The sequence below is a fragment of the Dermacentor albipictus genome, chromosome 1 (genome assembly GCF_038994185.2).
Source record: "Dermacentor albipictus isolate Rhodes 1998 colony chromosome 1, USDA_Dalb.pri_finalv2, whole genome shotgun sequence".
NCBI lineage: Eukaryota > Metazoa > Arthropoda > Arachnida > Ixodida > Ixodidae > Dermacentor > Dermacentor albipictus.
This window is the reverse complement of record NC_091821.1, coordinates 152,713,279-152,739,515: the sequence shown is the minus strand read 5'-3', so window position 1 is coordinate 152,739,515 and position 26,237 is coordinate 152,713,279. Positions and strand designations below refer to the sequence as shown.

Below are 26,237 nucleotides of genomic sequence, written 5' to 3'. Positions count from 1 at the left end.
GACTGTATATTGACCTTGTTTATTTGCTCTTGTGAGGCTTGCACTTTCTTTTTTTGCTTGAAGTTTTAGCAGGCGCTGGCCTTACACGAGGCAGGCTTATGCCTATTCACTGAAGCCTCGAATTACGCTGAGAAAATACAACCACTGGCGGCCGACTATGAACGAAATCGGTCAAAAATTATTGGTCGTCGACTGTATAAGAATCAAGCAACTTCATTTTGCCGTTTCCTTTTATTGTTACATAAAAAGATGAAGATAAAGGCAAATTTACCACTAATTCACAGTTAATTTTGCACTTCAATAAAGAGTTCACCCTCCTCCAAAGCTGTCCTTGGCTTCATTTTTCATTTCATCTGCTACAAGTTTTACCTGTCGTAGCATTTCATCCGCTAAACAAATTGAATGCACACAGCCACCCAATCTTTCTTAATATATGGCACAAGCACTGTATCCTCATGCATTAATGACAGTGTGTAAGGATAAGCTCATGTTAGTCGCGGCGTATGGTCTTATAGGTTGTTCCAAGCAAGGCACTAGCACATTATCTGTTCAGCATTCACATGATGATTATTAGTAAAGAATTGGGTGGCTGTACCGCTAACCGCTAATGGGCTAACCGAGTGATTGAACAGGACTCTGACCGATATGTTGTCAATTTACGTAGACTTAGAGAACCGTACATGGGACAAGACCTTACCCTATGCGACATTCGCCTACAATACCGCATTGCAAGAGACCACTCAAGTAACGCCATTCCAACTTGTTTTTGGTCGAACAGTTACCACACCCTTGGATGCAATGCTCCTGTCAGCGACTGTACAGAACTCTGACATCAGTGACTTTACATAGAGGGCCGAAGAAGCACGTTACTTGGTGCGACATTGCATTCAACAAAGGCAGCGCATCGACGCAGACCGTTACAACCTGCGGCGAATGGAAGTAGAGTATGCACCAGGCGACAGAGTATGGGTGTGCACTTCCGTGCAGACGCGCAGCCTGTCTGAAAAGCTTTAGCACCGTTTTTTCGGCCCTTACCGAGTACTTCACTGCATCAGTCCCCTGAACTACGAAGTTATGTCAGAAGGACAAGTGAGCTCATCATGATGCCGGCGTCGCACAGAAACTGTACATGTGGTCAGACTGAAGCCATATTATGACAGGCAGTGAACATTCGACCAAACATCTATTCTGTGCCATATAAAAGTATAGACAACATCTTGTGAACAATTTCGTTGCTTTACGCATCGGGACGATGCGTTTTGGAGGGAGGATAATGCTACAAGGCAGAAACATATTTAAACTATGCGCACAGGTTCGTGCGCCCCCTCAAGAGGACAATGGTGTATTGGAGGAAAATACGATGAAATAATGGCACGTGTTTTCGCCGCACGCACTCTCATCTCAGGTGGCCGTTGTCGGCATCTACAAGTAGAAGACGAGGTGAAGCGACGCTAGTGAGTGAAGAAGGCCTTCCTGATCTCCCGTTTAGAACGCGGCAGTGCTTTTTATTTACCCCCAGGGCACAAGTTAGCCCACAATAAATAATTGTATCTGGTCTCCCTTAACTGTCCATTACAATATCAACACTATTTATCTTTAAAATTGAAATTACTAGCTGAGCAGAAGGACGACTAAGCAGCACAAATCCATATGGAACAGGAACAAGGTCAGTATTTTGTCCCATTTTCAAATTTTCTTTTGCCCATGACTGGGCTGCCTTGTCATAAAAAGAGCCTTACACACTTGTCGATATACCACTAAGCGACCACGAGAAAGGTGCATCAAGCAGCTGTGCCCTCACAATCGTGTGTTACCATAATTACGCAACAATTATTGTGATAGCAACTATACGGACACTCCAGCCAAACCTGCGCAGTCAGCGGAGGCGTCAGTTCTGTATGTCTATAATGTATAAAGTCACTGGCCTTACGCGAGTATGAGCTATTCATTATTGTCTTACGTGAATGACAAGTTTCTTCCGCTACAAAGCAATTGACACACCTTGCGGTCGACACTCGCGCGTTATTGTTAAAAAGTTGCAAAGGTGTACTACATCTTCATCAAAAGTTTGAAGACCGAGATTTTCAAGGGTTCCATATAATGTTAAAGCACGATAAGATCGCAGCTGCGTGCCGCATATGCTGTAGCTGTGAGGGAAAGCGTGCAAGGGTGAATCAAGACGTATGGTTGTTTGATGTGCAGCGCCTTCTCTAGCATACAAAATATTGCAAATTTGGAGCAGGTTCGTGTCAGCACAGGCCTGGTGCAATACCTGCAATAAATGAGAATTTGGCACAGCATGTCACTGGATTTCTTTCATGGCACAGTTTGGCGCAAGTGGCACACCACTTCCATCACTGCATAGAGCTAGTGTTTTAGAAAATCCGCATACGTGAACTGCTCAGTGAGAGCCCTCAATCGGCAGACTTTGAGGAGGTGACTCTGCTAACTAGACAAGAAGTACCGTATTTACACGATTGTAAGTAAATCAAATCGCATGTGACAGGCAAAAAAAAAAAAAGAGCATACCCAAGGGCGCATTCCATAACGAAAATTTATCAGTAGCTGGCATGGTCACTACACTATTCATCTTCACTTGTGCAATCATACTCACTAATGCTGCCATCGTCATTGCTGCTAAGGTCCCACAACGCATCATCGTGCAGCGAAATTTGACATTTGGCAAACGACCGCACCATGAAATTGTGGAATAGCAGCCCACTCCAAATGCACCCAACCACACGTGCCCGTCAAGGAGGCTCTCGACAGGTCCGGTTGGCCTAAGTTCGCGGTTTCCTGCTGCCAGCCCCTTGTATTCACGGCAGAGCAGGTCCTTAAAAGGCGAAGATCTGGGCTTGTTTCATGACGATGTCGCACTTCACTGGCAGGGACCAATCACGCATTTCAGCTACATACGCTGCAAGCTTGGACTACAGCTTTGGAAAGCATCCAGACTTCGGCCCGTGGGATATTTTTCGCTTGCAGTCACAGGTGAAAATTTTGCTTCGCTGCCATTACCACTCTCCCACCACCCGTTCAGAAACATCGAAGTTGTGGCCTGCTGCGCAGTGATTTGCTTCTTCGGCATAAAGGATGGCAGCCCTCTTGAACGCTGCTGTGAACGAGCGCTAAATGTTTAGTGGGCCTGGAGCACTCATGACGACCTAGGAAGCATGGAAGTAGCACGTAGCCAGCAGTCAAGTCGAACACGTCAAACTAAAGAGCTACAGGTAAAGAGAAACACGTGAGCGGTGTCTGCTCTTCCATAAACTATCGCTATCCCCTGTAAGTGCCGCCGTTCTGAGGGTGCCACCGTGAATGGAACAGAAGCACTTCCATGAACTATAGACACCCTCCACAAGTGTTGTATGCACTGTAAAACTAAAAAAGAAAAAAATGTTGAAAAACCCTTCCAAAAAGCGAACAAACGTGCAGGATAATGAAAAGCTACAAGCAGGGCGATAGAGCCAACATAAAATTGTAACTTCATTTTAGCCCCCCTGATATCTCGGTTTTGCTTTTTTGGCGGTGCCATGTTTTGGTTTCGGTTGTAAGTCGACCCCCCCCCCCGCCCCCCCACTTCCGATATTCAAATTTTAAAGAATAGGTCGGCTTACAATAGATACGGTAAATGGCATGGAAACCTGCAGGCCTGACGTAATACAAATAATAACTGAAAAGGTGCTTGAGGTGCCTTTGCACGCTGATAGTACATGGTGAAGACACTGCCAAAGAACCACACCTATACCGCAGAGCCCAGCTTTTCATAAGATCATTATGCCGCTCATTACCTCAATTGTGCACGCAAATCCATGTGTGCAAACAACAGCTGTAACAGATTATCTGTGTTCTTAGGCGGAAGTGGGTCATTGGTTTTAAGAGAAGCCCATATTTACTGTATTTGTTTTTTATGCTTGTGCATACACAAGTCGCTATACATACAGTCTCCTCTCGTTACAACGGACCCTGATAATCCGACAAAAAATGCCTATTTTATCTGAAGTTTGTAATATCCGAAATGCTTACTTCCAAAACTTTTTAACTTAATGCATGAACAGCCACAGTAAAAACAAATATTTTTCAATCTTTTTTTTGACACCACATTGGTGTCAGACATCGTTCTAAATGAACGATCAAATAAACACTCAACTGCCAAATCTCCACTGTTGCACGAGGCCACAATGAAGTGGCAGCGTGCTGGTGAGCAAATGCGCATGAGTGATGATACAAAGAAGGGGGGGAGGAAACAAGTGGGGAGTGCGGCGTATGGCTCGGCTCGTGATCAATGTCAGTACAATGGTTCACTGCTGCTGGATAATCTGTTTACCAAGCTGTCCATTACAACCTAGACAAAGCCAAGATCCCGAAGGTGCATTTGTGCCTAGATTTGCAGTGCCACATGCTTTCCATCCCTTCCAAGCGGTGGCACTGCAGACGCCAGCTGCAGCAGTGTTCGTAAACACATGGCGTCACGTGTGGTGTTTATTGCATAAATGCATGAATAGACACGAAGAGTTCGGCGTTTCCATTGTTGCTTTATGGTTGCTGTTGATGACTATGGCAATGCGGACTTCACAGCATGGTTTCAATTGGCCACTAGCTATTGATTGCATCAGGTCATTTGTTGTTTTCAATCGCAAAAATTGGAGCCGGGAAATCTTACAAAATGGAATCTTATCAGTGAGGTTTCACTGTATACACCGCAATAGAATTAAAACATATCAAACCTTATCTGCATCAATTATCTCCATGATCTGGTCCCGCAAGTATTTGGCATACACATCCACTGTCACTTGGCATGCCTTCTTTGTAAGAGCTATTTCTTGCTCCTCCTTGGGAGCCATCACATAAGCCACAGCCGCACTGATGTCCACCTGCAATCCATAAGACACATAAGAATCAACAGTGACATGCATGCCTTCGAAGTATGACAAGTGTGAGGCACCGATGTGTCCCTTATCCTACAGCTCACAACTTAATTGTGCAACAGAAATAGAGAACAGCCACAGTATAGCAACAGCTCAAACAAGTCCCCATTTCAAGTACTCAAATCCAGGAATAGCACAGACTCGGGTGTAGTGTTAAAAACGTCCCTGTCCAAAGTAGGCCGAACAAGGGCAGCAGTTTGTATGGTGACCGCAGTGTTGGGGAAGTCAATGCAACTGGCGAATTTATCAAAAGGAAGGTAGTGTATTTGAAGGAGGCAAAAGAACATGCAACAACTATTATGCGTGACATCCACATGTCTACTACGCTTGTCGCAAGTGAAATGTGCCCCACTTGCCATGATTAAAAACTCGTCATACACAAGTTGGCAGAAAAGTGCAAGGAATTTGTCATTGTTCTAATTCATTGTGAAATCGAGTGCCCCTAACTTGTTCTTTCGTCTACGAACACGTTGATGCAGTTCTGTGCCGTGAGTGCCGAACATTAGCAACTAGCTAAATTCTGCTCTACTATCAGCATACAGAAACTGACACGTCATCGAGCTTTTCACATAAACACCAAGAAAATCCTAAGTGCTCTCATGAAATGTGCGAGTGAAAACTTGGATAAAGCCAGAGCCATGATAAAATACAATTGGTAGCAGAATTAGAGAAGATAGTTCGGCTAGCTGGTGCTTATTACAGACTTAAATACAGTGAAAGCTCGTTAATTCGAACTTCAATAATTCGAATTTATGGATAATTCGAACTGTACGATTTGGTCCGGCCAAGCTCCACAGAAGTATATGTATAAAAAATTCCGTTAATTCGAACGCGAGAAGGTTCCCTCACGGATAATTCGAACTACGCTCGCCTGACACACGGCCAGAGAAACGCGCCTACTGCCTACACACAAGGCTGTATTGCCTCCGAAACGGAGAGAACGGCGAGAAAAGGCAAAATCGGAAAAAAATCTAACCAACGCGGGGTCAGCCAGAAGGCAGCGGCGGCTGCCGCCTCTCCATTCTACGTAACCTCCGAGACTTCATGCCCGTTGCGAATCTCGGAGGCTTTGCAAATCTTGTACAGCTGCTAACGTTGTGCGGAGATGGCACGGCAAGCGCCAAAACACAGCAAATCAAGTACGTCACAGCTGCGCATGCAATCAAGAACTAACGAATCAGGCCCTTCGCCACCTTCACATGTTCAGCGTCTTTGTCTCGGCAGTCTTCTTCGGTTGTGCACCTCTGTTTTCAGCTTAGGAGGTATCGGCCGTCGCGATTAATTGTGATGGTGTTAAGCCTCGGCTAATGTTCGTTTCGGTGGACATCGGTGGTGTGGTACAGTCGGAACCAGAGCTTCGACTTGGAGATGGCGTGTGCCCGCGGCACACACCATCACTTTCTGACACGGCAAATTTCTGACATGCCCTACTGCTTCCAAATCGCAGTGTACTGTTGCTCTCCTTCACTTTCGTTAGTTCGAACTTTCGTTAATTCGAACTGAAGCGGCTTCCCCTTGCGGTTCGAATTAACGAGCTTTTACTGTACATCATTAACTAGAGCGAAAAAGACATCAGACGACAGCGAGAAGCACTAGCATTCTGTCCTGTGTGCTTCTCGCTGTTGTCCGTTTTTTTTTTTTTTTTGTGCTATTTAATGTCTAAACTCTACAACAGGTGAAAGTGTTGAAGAGTCCTGCCGCAAGAACTGCAAGGTTAGAACTGTGGTGTGGTAGGATGTAGCGACTTCATACATTACAGAGGCATTGCTGAAAATTATGGCCAGTATTTTATTTTTATGAATAATAACTTTCAAAATCTAACTGCATTTTTCTCCTTTTCCAGTTTTGTGCAATATGTAATTTTGTGTACATTTTTAATACACTTTGAACTCATGTCTGCATGAAATTTTACACATTCCTGAAGGTATACAGAGTGCGTACATCTTAGCTTGCAATAAGTCATATATGTTAATGAAATTAGCAAATCACATACAAAGGCATTATCAAGTATAGCCACAGCAAAGTTATACTTTTTTTGCATTTCATGTTGTCAAGGCCAGGTAAGTATTTTGAAGTTAAAACATCATGGAAAGGCAAATCGACCCTTTAAACAAAATTAGAAGCTGCATGGCAATAGATACAAAGGTCAGAATGGTAAGAAATGCTAGTATTGTATGCCCACCTTATACATCTACGTTTAATTTTTTTTGCTCCCAATCTAGGAGGTACCAATGCCACTAAGCTACAGGATCACTCATCTAAAACCATACCCATTACCAGATTAGAAAAACAAGCTTTAAACAAATGCTAGACAGTAACATTAGCAGGCACGCAACATTACCATATTGATCATGTATGACAACTGTGCCAAAGGAGGATGGTACTTTCAGATGGTGCACGGCCTACCAACTGGAAAACCAACAGACTTTTGTGCCTATTAATTGTGCCATGTATTAATGGCATGGGAGGCTTCAAGTGGTTTTCATGAAACTGATGCGTGGAAAGATTAATGGCAAATTCCTATCAAACAATACAAGAAATTTAGAGCGTTCATTAAACTTTTTAAAGCATATGAATGCAGCAGGCTCCCATTTTGGTGGGAAGAACTCGAGTGCCTGTTTCCAACATATTACACAAGTACTAGCTTCTTTTGCAAGCAAATTTTGTGATGTCTATGTAGAAAACATCAACATGCACTCAAATAGAAATAGAAGACCAACACACAAAGCGATTGACACACAACGAAAACAATTAGACTTGCCATGTCAAACTTTTCAGGTGAAATAGCAGACCGCCAGGCATCCATAAATTCACCAGGAAATTTATCCTTGCTAAATTCACCAACCACTTTGCCCTGTTAAAGTTTACAAGAAACAACAAAGTTTTCCAACATAAGTTCACACCATAAAACACAGCTCCTAGACCAGCAAAGACAAGTAATACCGTATTTACTCACATAATGATCGCACTCGCATAATCATCGCACTCCTGAATTTTGAGGTCAAAATTCAATGATCGCACCCTGAACTTGTCGCAGCAATATGTCGTGTGCTAAGTCTAGCTAATGATGATCGCACTTACCATCTGTCACATGCTACACGAATGACTCTTGAAGGCATACAAAGCGGTCTGCACGCACCCAACATTCTTAAGCAGATGCCCGATTTCATTCCTTTTATCACTTTGCGCACTTCCATGAAAAAAAAAAAAAGCTACAACCAAACTTGCTTCGGCTTTTTTATTTGTAGGCTTCGTAATGGTTTTGGTCAATACTAACAACATAAGGGGTGCCTTTTGATTCTTCTGGTCTGCACTCGTGGGCACGCAACAAATCGCGAGCGGCAATGATAGTGGCCACGTTTACAGTGATACGCTATAAGTGTACCCTATCCATACGCCGACGCTTGTAACACAGCTAAGATATTCGCCCATCCTTAGCGGAAACGTGCCGCATTAGGATAGTTGTGAAGACAAGCGTCTCAGTTTCCGCAGCATGCCTGCCATGCGTTTCTATGTCACTGGCAGCTAAGCGCGCCCATCTCTGTTTCTGTCCCCTCAAAGTGGACATGGCTATATTATTGTCGCAAACTTGCCGATATTAACGATATTATTCATTACTGATACGGAAGAAACTGCTTCAATGTGCATAATGTACTCACGAGAACAAGAATTGCGTTCAGCTTGCTCTGCCAGCCGCCATTTTTGTTTTCGTGTCTCGCACTGACAGCGGCAGCCGCCTACTTGTCATACCGCAGCAAATGCGGGGTGAAAAATGAAAATGTTTCTTTTCGTGGGAAATTTAACCCGCGTAATGATCGCACCCCTGAATTTGCGTCAATTTTCTTGACAAAAAAGTGCGATCATTATGCGAGTAAATACGGTAATTTGGAAATAGTGAGCACATCTTTACTTCAACGAGTACAGTTACGATCAGAGTTCTCCCTATGATGGGCAACTTAGGAAATGCTGCTCATTGCTCTGGTGTACCACTAAGTACTCAGCAGTTACGGTATAGACTCGTGTGATAGACATTTGCACTATACTGACGAGGTGCAGCCCTTACATGGAACCGAACCATTTGCGCAAAATAGTGCCAGCGCAGCCAGCGACTTGTGCCCACCCCAGATGTACCACTGCATCAGAGCTCAACGCGCAACTCTCACCAGCTAGTAGCTGCATGCAGAAGTACACAGTGTGCAAAAATCTGCTGATGCGCGTATGCTGGATTGGGGCACTGAACACATTTGCTTTACCGTTGGAATTTATTTTCCAAATTTTGGGCTGCCAAGTTGGAGGTGCAGCCCTTATGCAAGTTTATACAGCAGAATGGTCGATTTAGTCAAAAATTTTTTTTTTTTCAGAGATGCTCATTTATATTTTGATCACGTAGGGAAATATTACAAAGATATGTGAAGTAGAGGCTGAAAGAATCGCACTTTTCTAGTGTATTGTCAAGAAAAATCGAGAGTCAAGCACCAGGAGGTGCCATAACATTGTAGCGCATGCAGCTTTACGTTTACTCCAGCATTTTGGCAGTTGTAAAGAGGAAAGTTTGGAGCTTCAGATATCCACAGCACCATACTTCACCATGTAAAAATAAAAGCAAAAGATGCGAGCAAGAAAATGATGCATAGTCCGATACAACTTAAGTCTGCAGTGAAGCCCTGCCCACGCCCTCAAACTGCCAGTCACTGTTCCTCCGCGAGGCTGCAAATAGTTCATACTTCAAACTTTCCATTACCTAAATAAGGCCGTAACCACAAAATTAAATTATAGGCCCATAATCTTACACATTTTAATTCGCCTATTATAGTGGAACGGTGAAAGCCTAATTGTTTACTGAACTAACATAAAGCGCTTGTGTCGCTGCAACTATTTATTGTCAAGTTTCACTTCAGTTAGTATTGAAGTTTAATGAGTGAAACAGGCTAAGCAGTGAAATTAATTGTACCGCGGACTTTTCATTGGAAGAGTGAAATGTTTAAACTCCACACACTTTGCCCATGTCCCTTGCACACCTCATCGCTACCGCCGATGAAGACAACAGCAGACGCTCCGGAGGTATCAAGTATGACACCATTTTGAAAAGGCAGCATAGCGACAATTTTCTTGTTTCTGTGATTGGTTGGTGGAGTAACACAACCTCACATGGTCCATGTGCCTGGGTTGCAAACTGCTGTTTTTTTTTTAAGTTGTATCGCACCATAACTCACAATTTGTTGTTGCTGCCATGTGCTAACAGGAAGCACTCCTATGGCTAACACAGATGTGAATCACTGGCACGCATTTCTCGCAAAAATTGACAGCAGTGCACTGTACATTCTTTTGTTTAACAATGTTTGCCAAACCGCAGTAGGCTGTGCTGCTGGCTCGTGTTTCTTTTGCCAATGAATTTAAGATGCAAAAGTGTTCACTGAACCATTCAAAATGGTGAAAGGGTTATATCGGGGGAGAAAAAAAAAAAGCTTATTTACTTAGAATGACCGGACACTAAGCTAATTGGTAAGAATTCATGTCGCCCACTGGAAAGCACTAATATTAACTGCTTGAGGACCTTAAAATGCTTTTTGCCCTTATTTAAAATTTTGCCCTTTACCTCAATGATTGCCCATGCAAAGCAATCGGCTGAAGCATACTTACATTACGGCTTTTCTTGATGGCGTCGATCAGCTTTTCAAAGTTAGCCTTGTCTTTGTCAGCCTGAAGAAAGGTCCAAATAAGACTACTGTTTAAGGCAAAATCAAATAGTATATCAGCAAAGAAAAAATTCCCCTCCACACATTTAATGCCTACCAACAAACCACTATGAAGTGCAACTGTCTTCTTCGACAAAAACGAACTTGATACACATGACAAAACAGAGCCACAAGTACACAAACTATTTAAATGAGTAAGAGTGTGCACAGTTTAGTAGACTATGCAAGCAAAGAATTCTATCTTGGCATAGGAACATGGGCTGGAACATGAAACATCCTCATACCTGCAAACCTAGCAACATGACAATTCGGGAGACCGCTGTGTGCAAGAAGTGGGAGTCAAAAAAAAAAAATTTTTTTAGTTTAAAAAAACTAAAAAGCAGGGCATCACCGGAAACTGACATTAGTGCTGAGCACTTCTGTGGCACAAACATAGTTCTCAGGCTTTTGTGAAGCAATGTGTATACTGATGTCAACCTTGCCGCCATGCAAGACCACTCGCATCACAGACTCTCGTAGTACAGAATCCATACTTGTCACCTTTCCGTGAAGTGACAAAGCACGAAAACTCAGTCATGTATGATTTCAGAAATACTTGCAAGTACGTCTTCTTAGCTACTGAAAGTGTGATCAATCATTTCAACTAAACTTGGGGAAACACCAAGTAGTTCAGCGTTCTGCTCTTCATTCGAAGACCTGACAAAGCCAACTGAAGTGTAGCGCACCCACGATCATATAAGGACTGGATTGCTAAAAACATGTGAGCCAATCTGAGTCGAGCCAATCCAGAAAATCCAACATGGCAACGCCCGACATTTGCTCGCATTCGTGGTGGTGCCAGCAGCCGCTACCTTGATTCAAGGTGCATTCTGGTGACTAAGTGCTCCCGTGCTTCTTTGCTGCAGGGTTATATTATAGGGCGAAATAGGATTATAGCAGTAGGCGTAAAAAACAAACGCTGTGCTGTGGTGTCCATTTTTCGGGAGATTTGAGGTTGCATCCGGACAGTATGGAGATGGGAACAAAATTCGGGTGGCTCCAGAACAATTCGAAAGAGCTGGCACGTACATGCATGTACAAGGTGTGTTCAAAAAGAAACCGAACTTTTGAAATAGCGCGCTGCGGTTACTGAACGCATGTAGCGGCAGGTTTGGACAACAAACTGCCATTTGCCGCATTTCACTCTGACCGTTAGTTGGTGAGCTACAGCCGCTGAAGTGAGCACATGAACAAGCTGTTCTGCGAAATGGTGCCAAAGTGACAATGAAATAATTGGAAGAACAGCGTGTGTGTGTGAAGTTCTGCTACAAACTTGGGAAAACTTTCACAGAGACATTTCAGCTGCTTAGCCAAGCATACAGGGAGGACTTTATGAGTCGCACGCAGTCCTATCATTGGTTCAAACATTTTGAACGCTGAAGAATGACGGTCGGTGACGATCCCAAGCCTGGACGACCTTCCACATCCACAGATGATGACCACGTCGAGAGTTCAAACTGTGATTAGTGGAAATCGTTATGACGAAGTGGGTATCAGCATAGGATCATGTCATGAAATTTTGAGTGACAAACTTGGGATGGGTCGTGTCAGTGCAAAATTTGTGCCGCATTTGTTGACTGAAGAACAGAAGTAGACCCATGTTGAAATCAGCCAGGAACTACTCGCTGACGACGAAAATGACGAAAACTTTCTTAAGAACTTAACAGGTGATGAGACATGGGTTTATGGCTATGACGTTGAAACGATAGTGCAGTCATCGCTGTGGGTGGCCAAAGGTTCTGCTCGTCCAAAAAAAGCATGCATGAGTCTGTCAAAAATGAAGGTGATGTTGGTTGTGTTTTTTGACTGCAAAGGCATTGTCCATCAGGAATTTGTGCCACATGGTCACAGGGTAAACAAAGAAATTTACCAGGGAATCCTAGTACATTTGAGAGATTCTGTACGCAGCAAGAGGCCTGAATTGTAGGAAAATCAGGCTTGGATATTGCATCATGACAATGCCCCGTCTCACGCATCACTGCTTGTGCACAGCTACTTAGCGAAACGCCACACTCCTCTTGTGCCCCACCCACCATATTCTCCCAGCAGACTTTCATCTATTCCGTAAGCTGAAACCACACTAAAAGGACGTCGTTTCCAAACCGTAGAGGAGATCCAGGACAATGCAAAAAGAGACCTGCGCACCATTATAGAAAGTGCATTCCAGGAGGCTTTCCAAAAATGGAACAAAAGATGGGAAGAGTGCATTACCAGTAGAGAGGACTACTTTGAAGGGGACTACTTAAAATGCTGTACCATAAGCAGTAAAGGTGTTATCGGTTTCTTTTTGAACACACCTTGTATATTTAACCTTCAAGGCAAGCTATGCCAAAAATTGATTTTCTGACCCCTTGAAGCCAATGTTAGAATGGATGAAAATGTCCCTTAAGCCAAGGGCGTCATTAAACATTAAGGATTTCGTTAATAGATGTCTGAAGTAGTAGTGGTGGCCCCTTTTCGTTCAGAGAACAAAAGGCAAAGTTACATACCGTACTTATTCGAATATAGGCTGATAGTTTTTTTCCAAATGATCACATACAAAACTCTAGGGTCAGCTTAGAGTCGACGATTTTTAAAGAACACATGCCGATCAGCGGAAAAGGGTTAGAGACCCATTGTACGCCGATGTTGAAGAGGCACTTTACCAGTGGTTCATCACAACCCGAGCACATAATGTGCCTATTAGTGGGCCAATACTTGCCACCAAAGCAAAAAACTTCGCTTTTCTTCTGGGACGCCCAAATTTTGAGCCTGGGGGAGGCTGGATTCAGTGCTTTAAAGAGCAGCACGAAATCGTTTACAAAAACGTGGTAGGGGAAGCGGCGTCTTTGGACACACAGGCAAAGCAGCAGTGGCTGCAGACAAAGCTGCCCGGCGTGCTGGAGCGCTACGCGGAGAAGGACATATATAATTGCGACGAAACTGCCGTTTTTTCAAATGCTGCCGTTGAACTCGCACTCTTAAAGGAGATCGATGCCCCGGCGGGAAGCACTCGAAACTTAGGGTGACAGTGTTGCTGTGCATTAGAATGGCCGGGAGCCATTGTCTCAAGCCTTTCATGATCGGGTGATCAAAGAAGCCAACAGGCTTTAAGAATTAGCACATCTCAGTCCGCAATCGCAGCAATAAGAAGGCGTGGATGACCTGCGACCTGTTCGAAGACTGGCTGCTCAAGTTCAACAGTATAATTGAAGGCCATAGAAGAAAAGTGGTGTTGCTACTTGACAACTGTAGCACACACAGCGTTAGCCCGAAGCTAACATCAATTGATATTTCTGCCTCCGAATACTACGGCAGGCCTGCAGCCATTGGGACGCCAGTGTGATCGCCAACTTTAAAGCCCTGTATCGGAGGTACATGCTGGAGTGGCTAATTTTAGCCATTGACTGCGTAGCTCCTGGCACGTCGGGTCATGCAGACGGGCCCCCTGACCTGAAGATCAGCCTTTTGAAAGCCGTGCGCTTCGTTTGTTGTGCATGGTACAAAGTAAAGCAGTCAACCACATACAACTGCTTCAAAAAGGCGGGCTTTGTGCATCGGGACGAACTTCCCCAACCCACTGAGACCAACACGGTGGAAGCCGCTGACATAACCGAGCTCTGGGAGCTCGTTTCTACTGGTGACACAGGTGGTGCGTCGATGGAGGAGTTTTTGACTGCAGACAGTGCTGCCTCGTTCTGCGATGAGGTCACCGACGAGACGATCGCCGAAGATGTGCTGTCTCGACAGACGGCAAAGTTGTGCGACGGTGGTGACGGCAGCAGCGACAGTGACAACGAGATTGACACTGGCTCCTTGACCCCGTCCTCGATGTCCACGCAAAGTGCACTGCCATCGATCGACTCCTTAATTTTAAGCATGCTAAAGGATTTCCGCCAGTGTTCGCGCAGCAGCTGGAATCCATGCACACCGCGGTTGTGAAGCTGAAGCTGCCGCAAAAGCAAGTGCAGATTTCTGACTATTTTGGCGGGCCTAACCCTTGGCAGGGTCATTGGCGCTAGAAATAGTGTTTTTTCACAGCCTACTTTCTACATCATCTAGTCTTTAGAGCTAGTAGCGAATTAGAGTTCAGAGCTGCGAAGGTATGTTCAGTTTTTTTTTTTAATAATTGCAGCCCAGATATAGCAATCATCAGTTATAACGATCACAATTTTCGTCTTTCTCGATATCATTATAAGTGGACTGCACTGTACTTCGTATATTACAAGCTGTGCATGGAAGGTGTCAAATCATCTATTTATGCAATTCTATGCTTAGTGTGTGCGGCATACAGTGCAGTCAACTTATTAGATCAAGAAGAACAGAAAAATCCTATCGTTAAACCCATCACTATACATGGATTGTAAAAAAAAAAGCTGCCGAACATACCTTTGAAGCTTCAAAACCAATTTTGCCACTTGCAACATTATACAGTCGAACCTCGATATATCGAACAGCGCAGTGATCGCAAAATAATTCGATATAGCCAGAATTCGATATATAAAATCACGTAGAAAACGCGTCAAAAACTAGCACAAATCAATCAATGAACCAATCGTGGCGCAATAGATACTCACATGAAGCTTCAAAAGTATTTATTTCGTTCGCTGAAAGTACTGAAGCAGCGTAGCCTGCTTCATATTGGCAACCGCGTACTTGACCACTGTGTCCTCAACATAGTCCAGACGGTCCAGAAGAGACAGAGTCCAGTGCCTTCTATTGCGCCGCAGTAGCGGCATACAACGGCCAAAGCAGCTACAGCCTCAGTTGCAGTCGGGAGCGGGGCAACATCAGCGCTTGCTGGATCAGCCTCGGCAGCGTCTTCGTTTGGCCGCTCAGCAGTCACTTCTGCCGCCATCTCACGTCTGTTAGGGCTGATTTACGCTCGAGCGTGCGGTGCGGCTTGCGGTCGCGCGAAAAATTGCACGTATCCAGCACTTGTGCACAAATTACGATTTACACGGTGTATACCTTACACATTGTAAACCGAAATTTGTGCTCAAGTGTTTGATACGTGCAATATTTCGCGCGACCGCACGCGTGCGGTGCGGCTTGCGGCGATAGACAGCTCAAGCAAATCGGCCCTTAACTTCGCCGCTGTTCCGGTGCTGTCGTCACCGCCAACGAAGTCCTCAATGCACATGCTGTGTGGCTCAGCACCGACAAAGCGCTCCAACTGGCTCCACGGCTGCCTCGATCACGCGCGGCTTGGCGGCTTGCCCCGCCGTGCGCGCGTGATCGAGGCGGCCGTGCTGGCTCCAAGCCGCCGCGTGTGAACGCCGTGTGTGTACGCCGCTACGTTCAAATGGCGCCCTCGGCACAACCGATGTGGGCAGCTGTCGTACGCAGCAGTCCGGAACGCCTATCGCGCCGCCGCTATCTTCGAGAGTGTTGCGGGAAAGCTCGCCTCCTGTCAACAGAGCGCACTTGGTCTGGGGCGGCGGAGTTCGATATATCCATTTTACATCCGGCCCCGTTCGAAATAAAAAATTAAAAATGCATGCGATTTTCCACGTGATATAGAAAGTGTTCGATATACGCAATAATTCGATATATCCGTGTTCGATATATCGAGGTTTGACTGTATCTATGTGTAGAAGGTAGGTTGTGAAAAATAAAACATTTATTTATACCTCTAAACAGCGTGTGAAGCGTTGCGCAATGAAAGTCAGAAATCTGCACTTGCTTTCACGAAAGCTTCAGGTACACAACCACAGTGTGTATAATGTCCAGCTGGCACACCGCTGCCAGCTATAATTAAGCATGCATGATATCACTGAACGACTCGATCGACGACAGTGCACTTTGGGTGAACATCAGAGTCTGTGTCAAAGTTGTTAATCCTCGTTAATCTTGACGTCACTGCCACTGCTGTTGTCGCCTCCGTCGCACACCATCACAGTCTTTCCCGACAACGATCGCCCCGCCCCGTCGGAGATGGAAACATTAGAAAAGGCACACACAATAGCAATTTGCAGCAGAATTCATTTTTGGAAAAGATTAACGAGGAGATATACTTTTTAATACCAGATGCATTCCCCATATTTCATAATGATGTAGCAGGACCCCTTAAATTATGGGGTTTTACATGCCAAAACCACAATCTGATGAGTGGGGACTCCAGAAATTTGGGCCACTTGAGGTTCTTTAAGATGCACCTATATCTAAGTGCGCAGGTGTTTTGCATTTCGATGCAGGACCCCTTGAATAGAAGCACCCAACCAGTTTCAACCTGTCCTAGAGGATGCGTATATAGGTCCAACTGTTCACAACATTAGTCAACCCTGTTTATATCTTTACGGAAAAGCATTGCTTGCAACTTACCTTATCCCGAACAAGCAGGGTGATAGGTGGTGCTTGGGCCTCGTTCTCTTTGCCAGACTCCAACTGCTTGAGAAATTCAACTTTTTTCTTGCTGGCCAGAAAGCAGATAGCAGACTCGCATAGCACCATGATGGTGTCCGTCAGCTCATACCCAAACAGCCACGTCTGGGACATGAGAAAGAGTATTTGAGGTCTTACTACATTTGTTGAACTCTTACTCTGCAAATACCAAGTCACTTGCTGCTTAGAGAGACATTGAAGAGAATTTCAATTTTGGATGTATTTTGTAGACTACATTGCATATGTCTCTAATGCACCATTCTGAAAGGATCCAGATTTTTTATCAAATGCACAAAGAGAGAAAACGACCAGTAAATTGCAGCAAATCACGAGTCAACAATATGCATGAGGTTTCTTATTTTTATTTATTTACAATACTGCTACTCTCATTTGAGAGCGTGGCAGTTGGGCGATACAGTAGACATGTATATGAATACGCATTAAGGCAGAACAGTAATTGAAAAAAAGGAAGAAAAAGGAAAAACAATTGCCCAAGGATGGTAATATAAGAAAGAAGCTGAGTTTGGAAACAAAAATGCAAGTTTTCACAAGACAGTTAATTAACATGATACTGGCAGTTAAGAACACATAAGTAACTAGTTATACATAAAATAGGAGCGAACTGAAAGATAACACTTAACGCATGAAGAAATTTTAAAGTTGTGTGAAGGGATGCGCTTAAAACATACACTTTGAGAGCGAGAAGACACGAAATGGAAAAAAAAAAGAACAATCTAGGCAAGTAATCAGCAGGTAATGGCAGTTACAATTATCTTAGGACTAGCAGTAGTACAGTAATGACAATTTATTTTGGGAACACAGTGTACCATATGTCCATATACCATACCATATATACCATATGTACCATATGTTAGTTGATACATATATAATTGCAATCATGTTTCATTTCATTTTCAAAGAAAATGTACCTAAGCCTTATTTCTATCCACGATGCTTTACTAAAGAACGAAGTCTCAGCAACAGCACACTGATCAATGCCTACATGCAAAAATCAGCCTCAGCTGCTATAAGTGCATTTCTTTTGCAGAATAAGGGCTCATTCACAGGCGACTCGCAAAGGTCACCTGACAAAGTTGGTTGTATATATGGCGGCAAATGGTCGCTTTGATCGAAAAGTGACTATTTCGGTTCAGTCGCTCACTGCTCAATTAATCGTGTGAATAAGCCCAAAGAAGCTGACCCTGTATAACATTCTGACTCCACACAATGTGGCTGCCTTGATGCCAACACTGCCTACAGCTTTTCAGGATGCTGACAGCCTTTGAGCAGGCTTGTACTGCCTTGCCACCATCTTGTGTCAAGGTGGTTAAGGTGGCTGCACACATACATGCATTACTCAGTGTTATCTTTTATCATGTCTGCAATGAACAAAGTGCCAGAGACATGCTTGCTAGCGCAACTTGAACTCGCGGTTTGATGTGTGATTAAGGGTGCACAATAGTTCAGTAGCTAGAAACACCACTATGCCAAGCTGCTACATATCTTTGTGCACCAGCTCAAGGGCACCAGTGCCTTCAGTTTCCTCTCATGCAAGAATGAATGAAGAAGTAAATTCAATAAAACATGATTATTTGTTCAGAAATTCTTGAGGTAGAGTGTCTTGCTCTCCAATTATTTCATTTTCGATTTGTCATTTAAGCAACTGTGGAGCAGTTTTCCTCGGCTGTGCAGTTAGTATCCTCACCTGCTTGCATGCTTACTGAAACCTTCACTCTCATACATTTGTTCAAGGGAACATACATTGCAGATGCTCATTCAGTGAAGTGCATTATAAATTTTATATAATTATAAAAGTGCAGTTATTCGTTTACCTCGCATACCTTTGAGTTCTCATGTTACTGTAAAAATATTGCTACAAAGGCGTTAATGATTATTTTAATAAGTACTTAACAGTTATGCATGAATAACATGCGAGCAAGGTTAGGTCAGCAAATCTGGCTCACATTTTATTCATCTGGTTATGTGCCAATGTAGATGCAACATGCTTTCCTTATACTGACTTGACACCACTGTAAACATGTAGGCAAATAAGCAGTTATTAACTTGAGTTGAACGTCACAATGAAGTCAACCCCTTTAAGGACAAGTAAACCCCCCCCCCCCAAAAGAAAGTTCCCATCTAAATGCATCAGAAACAGGCTCAATGATTGAAAAGAAAGCATATTTTGCAGATTTTTTTTTTTGCAGTAAGGGGGCAACAGGCAGAAAGCTGTAAGTGCACTTCACCCGAAGCCATCTATGGCTTCCTTTAGAACTTGTGCAGACATCTCTGGTCATATGTGGACCATGGGTGCACATTGCATCCACTGTACATAACGTATGCAATACCACTGCAGCCAAAGATTTTGCATCACTGTCTCCTCTGACCGTGCATTAAAAAAAAAAAAAAGTTAAATGCGGAACTTTCTTTTCGTCCTGTGTTCCTGCTCTAACGCAACAAATGACGCTTGCTACCTGTCATTCAGTGTTGGCCAAATACATAACTAGGAACGCTGTACTTAACACCAAAACTCAATACGAAAAAATGTTTTTCTGGTGCAGCCACCAGTAGGCAACACTCGTCCATACAGGGTTAAAGGACAGTATAGGTAAACATTTAAGCATTGCAAAAGTGTCAGACTAGTGCTGCACATTCTCCTAAAGCACCACTTTTTCAAGAACCAAATTTTCGTAAGCAAGAAAATGATGCAACTGTAAGATAGGATAAGCACTATTACTGTGGGAACATGGTAGCAATTCTTTGACATACAACAATGTCCATATTTATGATTGGTAAATAGTATGCAAGCATGCTACAATTTGACATGGCTTGTTTTAATAGATTTTTTCTACAGAACAACTCAGTGACACCTCTACACCACTCAAAGCTATTTGCAAGTGTGTGGCACACTATCTAGACTTCCGACTCAAGCAGGTGGTGCAAGTTGGCGAAGCATTTACCTCAGACTGCAAGTGCACTGCAGGATTCTCGTGCTGCAAGAGCATGAACAAGACACCCTAGCAGTACTTCAAAGACTGCTATTTCACAATATGCATCCACCATTCAGCATTTTCATGTCACTGTACTGTAAACTGCATTTCCTCATGCCAGTCTTTTTCACTAAACAGCAACCTTCACTTATACACCTTTAGCTAACCATCAGCGGCAGGTGGTGGGGTTTAACATGCACCAACATACACCCTCTCATTCATTACAAGCAATTTTAATTGCAAAGTAAGAGTGTGGATCTTTCAGTCACAATTTTCTCCCCAACTCACACCTCTTGACCTAAAACAAATGCTACAGGAATTTAAAAATAATTTGAGTCACGATTGCCTGTTCTTGTCTTTGGTGTCTTAGCAAATAGTATAATACAATGAAGCTCACACAAAATGGGTTATTTGTTTCTCCATACATCTAGAGGTTGTAGCTGATTGGCTAGTGTACACAAAATGAAATCAATTCACGATGATCACAGAAGAAGCAATGATGACCAAACCCACTACTTTGATGCCCTTCAAAGCCACTGCATACTCTCACCTGTATAGCTGTGGACTTGCTGTACACAATCTCTTCATCAACTCCGACAGCAGAAACAAGGGCATCCATTTTACCCAATGAGGCATAATTGTCATCAGGTTTCTGCACGTAATAAAGTCAAGTGAGCTTTGTCTGCTAAGTTACCACTCTGCCACAGCGTACAGCAACGGGTAGCCACAGAAGGAAAAGCAAGTTACGCCTGTCAACATATTATAATGAACCTTATAATTATATGAAAGTGTTATGCGGCAGATTCTAAAGTGAAGCTAGCTTAAAAAGGGAAAAAATTACATAACCTCTTTCAGTTGAGTCAGGATGCCTTAAAAAAGGGAACAAATTAACCAACTCAAAAGGACTTGTCAGTGGGCAAGTTGATGCGGTTACTATTACTATACTTTCTCTTTAGAACCACAAACACACACAGAAGACAACACAACACACAAATGTTTACGTGTGTGTTGTGTCCAGCTTCTCATGGTGTTAAAAACAATTATAAATGTAGCTGTTGCAGAAAACATACTACTGGTTAAAATGTAGTGTACGGTGGCTGCAGGTTCCTCTTTTACAGCAGAGGAAAGCTTTTAGAACTACGGATACAGCCTCAGTCAATGTGCATAATTTGTACTTCTTGATGACCCAATACTTCTATTAGTATAAAATCTTTCAATATCGTGAGACCTTTACGCTTAATATTAGATGCGAAAGGCTTCAGAAGTGCAGGAAAAGAGTTCAGAACAGTATATTGATGAAGCGTATGAAGCAACAATAGCAAATACAGCTGAATTGAAATCATAACTTTACGGATTCGGAATTTTTACAAGTGGCTGAACTACCACCACGTCGCAAGTGAGCATATATCTATACAAACTGACAAGGTGCCTGAAGCGTGACTTGACACTAGAACACAAGTACAAATCTACACGCAAGTACGGAGCGTGCATTTTCAACGAGCGATCTCCGCCGAGCGGTTGACAGCAATTGAATGCATTACGCAGCAAGAGCCCGACAGCGGAGCACTTATTTAGGAACCAAAAACCGCGAGGTTTTTAGTTTTTCTGAATACGTAAAGATATTGGCATAAGAAATCATTACGTTGTTACCAGCAGTGAAGGAAATGTGTTGTGCCGATCACGCTGAAGTCATTCGACATTGTTCTGCGCTAAATGAAGCTACTAGTACCGCAAGTTTTCACACGGTGCGCTTCTGTAACGCTGTGCCGGTTTACGTGCACCTTCATGGCACGCGAAGTTAATGTACTGCTGTCATGACATGTGTGGCATAAACAACAGCGCAGTCCCAAGTCCGCATAAGCTTTCTTTCTGTCGCCTCCTACAACGAAGGTTACAGCACACACTGCTGAAAGGCGACGGCACGTGTCTTTACTCAGGAGTCGAGACCCTACCTAGCCAAATTCATTCACTAAGACAATACTCGCGTTTTCAAGGTGAATGACAGTTGTTGCGTGCTAACAGCTTTTGATGCTAAGTAATGAAATGATCTGCTTGAGTGCTTGCGTTTCTGCAGCTCCCATTACTTGATGCAGACACGAACGCGAACAATGTACCCGGCTCATACACAGCGTATTAGAGCAATTACACGTAAGATAAAACTGCGTGCGAAGAGGAGCAATAAATAAATGTATGCGTACCTTCCATGCGGCGTACAAACGTCGTATCCGCCGGTAAAAGGTATCTTTATTCACAGTCAAACTTGCCATTTCGCGTGAACAACCACCAGCAAATGGCGGTATTCGTCGGTTGCGAATGGCGCGAGCACTGAGCGCGAGCGGGCGCGAGAATGGAAACGGTCATTCTGCCGCTAGTGGCGCTATCTGAGGCAAAAATTTGATAACGTAATAAAATCTTGTACGTATCAAAAATATTCAAATTATCTGAACATTTAATTGGTATTTATTAATAAGGTTGATACATACAAACAATAAGAACGCTGCAGGAACGTTTATGTTCTTAGCCACCATAATCCTACGATCCTACCTAGTCCAAGCATGTCCAAGCCAACACAAGCTCAGCCGATTCTGTGCGGCACACGCAGACGCTTCGGCTGAGTACACTCTACTTGTTCGTCGAGGTTTGCTGAACTAGGAGCGGTAGAAACGGAGCACTGACAGCTGTTGGAGTGGTGGTCGAATTACTCGTTAAAGTTCATATTATACATCACGTTCGCGCTCCGTAACCTGTACGTGCCCCTCAGCTCATCCTACAAAGCTGCCACCGATGTGCTGCTTGTGTCGGTGGTGTCCTAGCTGTTACAGATTTTCAGCTATTCACAAAGTCCAAGGCTCTCCTGAGGTGTTAAATATGGGTTGAATGCGAGCACCACAGTACTTTCAAGGGTGAAAAAAGCCGCAAGAAAAAGACCTTGCATGTTCGTCGTCAGTCATCGAAGAGATGTGTGGCTTCAAATGAGACCCCGTACCATGACTCCACAAAAAATTGTGATGACTGTTCTAGTCTCACTATGGCTTGCATCTGTTTGCGAGTCAGCATTTGAAAAATCTACCCGAACATCGACTCAGGCGTCAGCTGTGCAGATATCCAACGGTTCGTCGAACGCAGCGGTCAACATGTAAGCTGACTTATCGCGAACATGTCGACTCCTTTATGATGTTTGCTTGTTGACTCCAGACATGCAGCAAATTTCGCGTTACTGTAACCATCTGTTAACGTTATGAGACGGCTACGAAACGAAAGGCTGAGTGAAGCGTAAACATGTTTGTAGCTGTTAGCAGCATATTTGCTAAGCACGAGGTCGCAGGTTCGATTCCCAGCAGCACTTCGGTGGGGGCAGAATGCAAAAACACTAGTGTACCGTGCATTGGGTGCGCGTTAAAAAAAGCCCCATGTAGTCAATATTAATCCGGAGTCCCCCACCACGGCGTGAATCAATCGAATAGTACTTGATGTAAAACACCACAATTTAATGATTTCTTAATGTAGCATCACATTTAACCTAATCAAATCTTGTGCCGGTCCAATAATGCGTGCAGATCAGTATGCAGCCTGTATGAGTTGTGTGGTGGACTTCACAAGCGATCGAAATGTGGTTCATTTTGTAGAGAGACATACTTGCTGCAGCTTGCCATGATTCTTATTTGTGTTCATAACACTTAGTACGAGGGACGTTCATAAAGTTTGTAATATCTATACGCCACCAGCTCAGCATAGATCTCTTCGGACTTGTGTCCCATGAAGTGCAGAAAGCGGGTTGCTGCCCGTGCTTTCTCGGTGGACACTGCCTTATTGTTTTGATGTGCAAGCGGTGTTTCATGGCACATAAAGTGCAATTTTTATATTCCGCTAAAGCTAGAGAGACATGCGCTCATTTTGATGCATGTATCAAATTTATGATACTGATAGTGCAAACTTTGTGAATGCTCATGTGTAAACAGTTGATCTTCATGTGATAACTGTACTGCAGAAGGAATGTCTGTTGTGCTAGTTGGTCTAGCGTTGTAAATTCCAAATACAGCAAAAAAAATACACATAAAGAAGACACGAAAAACCTGGACAAGTGCTACGACAAACTGTTTTAGAAGCATTCCATATCCACAAAAATTTAACTATCTGTGTAAGTGAAGCATCTTTTCATTTGCACCATGCCAAACTGGACTTCTTGAATTCTGCTATCTAAAGCAGGCAACAGTTTTGTTCACCTTTTTAGTTTTTTGGTTACGTTTATCACTTTCACACGGAAAATGGGCGTGGCACTTGTACGATGCTCACTTTATAAAATCGGAGCGTGTGTCAATTGGAATAAACAGTTGGCAGCAGCATTTGTCCACGTCTCTCGTGTCTCCTTTATGTGTATGTGTATTTTTTGTGACGCTGTATTTGGAATTTACAATAACTACTGATTAAAGGAGCATGAGTTTGTTTCATTTTTTGTGTCTATTTTATTATGTTTCTTTCGCATGAAGTAAACAACTTTTGCAAATATGCCTCTCACACTCAGGCTCTAGCTTTTGGGTTTGATGCTTGCCAAGGAGTAAGGACTCCTGCTGTGCTGTCATAACTGAACTCTAGATAACTAGCACAATGAGCTAGGCATTTTAGCAACATACATTTGAATTCTTCAGCAGTGCTTCCTAATGTACTTCAAAAAGCTTTTCTTTCTTGAAAGGCATTAAACTTGTCTAAGGACTGTGGGCTCTGTGATTACAGCAGCAGAGAAACAGTACAGACTTAGGATCAACTTATTTTACTGTGACACTCCCCTTACCCCATACGAGGCCTGTAAGAACTCTTTAAGTGAGTAATAATAAATGGGTTGCTGCCCTTATATGTATCTTGCTTTGAGATGTTTATCTTGTTAAAGTGGGCATGTCCTTGCATGAAGTAAAGAGCTTGTCAGTTGCCTTTGTTTTTTATGTCTGCGTAAAGTAATGCTTAGGCAATATGCTTTGGATATTTATATTGTAAATCCTTGACATGTCTAATGTCAGTTTCCATCATAATTGTGTTCCAGTTTGGAGAAGAAAAAGGGCAGGACACATGCAGACTATTGCCAATTTCAGTAGTCATAATTTTTTCTTGTGTATTTTCAAGCAATTGAATAATTCACAGCCTTTGTACCTCGCTAAGTTAAGTAATTAAAATGGGATAATCAGGCAGCATAGCGGCCAGTTCCTTTTGCACCACTGGTGATTGCTGGGGGGCCGTATTCAGTCATAGTGCGTCACAAAATCTCTTGCTTTCATCGTATATAACAATGCATCCACTCAATGTCCTCTGCACCCACTGGTGGCACAAAAAGTGCCAGTCACCATGCAGGTCGATTATCACGTTTGAGTCACTGTGCACTGTTAAAGGGCTGCATTGTTAAAGGGAACACTTGAGTGCGGAGTATGTTTGGATTTTCATCTCTTGCAACAATACAAATCGCTAGATTTTCAGCAGATAATTTGTGGTTGGTGGTTGTGTCTCCTTTCGACACACTTGTGCAGTGCACTGACATTGCTTCAGCGGCCACTTGCAGCTAGGAGGCCAGCAAAGTGAGAGCCGCACATTTGAGTGTTTCCTCTAACAGTTAACCACGCAATAGATGTTTCAGATCTAGTGCATTATTAATAGTTTGTTGTAGGGTAGATAGCTGGGTTAGTTGTTATGGATGCATAAGTGACACCAGTGCGTGAACTGACGGCCACACAAAAAAGGACGCAGGATGAGCACTCGTCTTGTGTCCTTTTCGCGCTGCCATTGTTTCATGTCGTGGTTCAAATATTAGTTTGTTGCACTAGCTTAAAAAGCCCACTGGACAACTTTCGTGTCTGGCATGTCAATGTGGCAGCTAAAAGTCTTGTATTGTCTGTCATGGCTCGTGTTACTAGCCAGATATTTGCATTTTTCTAAATTTCACTGCAGAACAATGTCGATATCCAATGGAACGGACAGCAATGTTTCAACAGTTGCTGTGACAGCATCAGTCCTTCCTGCCCAGCCAGCAGAACCAGTTCTTCCACAGAAGGAATCTGCTGAAGAAGAGCACCACTCCAGCATGACTATATTCTTTGCTCTCAGTGTTATAGGTGTGTTAGTGCAGAATTTCAGCCGTGCACTTTGAGTGTTAATTTGTGTGTTCATAGCATATCTAGGCATATACACTCGGCCACCAAATATTGCAGACCATGAAATTTGAGAAAAAGCTGAATACC

The 26,237-nt window shown here is 43.5% G+C and overlaps 2 protein-coding genes across 2 annotated transcripts in view; one reads left to right on the top strand and one right to left on the bottom strand.

The window, feature by feature from the left end:
- The window catches only part of dre4 (SPT16 homolog, facilitates chromatin remodeling subunit dre4), a 126,208-nt gene extending 103,842 nt beyond the window's left edge, over positions 1–22,366 (bottom strand). The window contains exons 1-6 of the mRNA XM_065433308.1: positions 22,215–22,366; positions 20,567–20,668; positions 16,967–17,131; positions 10,569–10,628; positions 7,690–7,782; positions 4,728–4,874 (exon numbers count right to left, since the gene is read on the bottom strand). Of these exons, the coding sequence (XP_065289380.1) occupies positions 4,728–4,874; positions 7,690–7,782; positions 10,569–10,628; positions 16,967–17,131; positions 20,567–20,668; positions 22,215–22,283 (636 nt within the window). The 5' untranslated portion in view covers positions 22,284–22,366. The remainder of the gene's footprint in view (positions 1–4,727; positions 4,875–7,689; positions 7,783–10,568; positions 10,629–16,966; positions 17,132–20,566; positions 20,669–22,214) is intronic.
- A 208-nt stretch (positions 22,367–22,574) lies between these two features.
- Nhe1 (Na[+]/H[+] hydrogen exchanger 1) overlaps positions 22,575–26,237 on the top strand; it is a 55,001-nt gene continuing 51,338 nt past the window's right edge. Inside the window, exons 1-2 of the mRNA XM_065433309.1 lie at positions 22,575–23,152; positions 25,948–26,111. Of these exons, the coding sequence (XP_065289381.1) occupies positions 22,950–23,152; positions 25,948–26,111 (367 nt within the window). The 5' untranslated portion in view covers positions 22,575–22,949. The remainder of the gene's footprint in view (positions 23,153–25,947; positions 26,112–26,237) is intronic.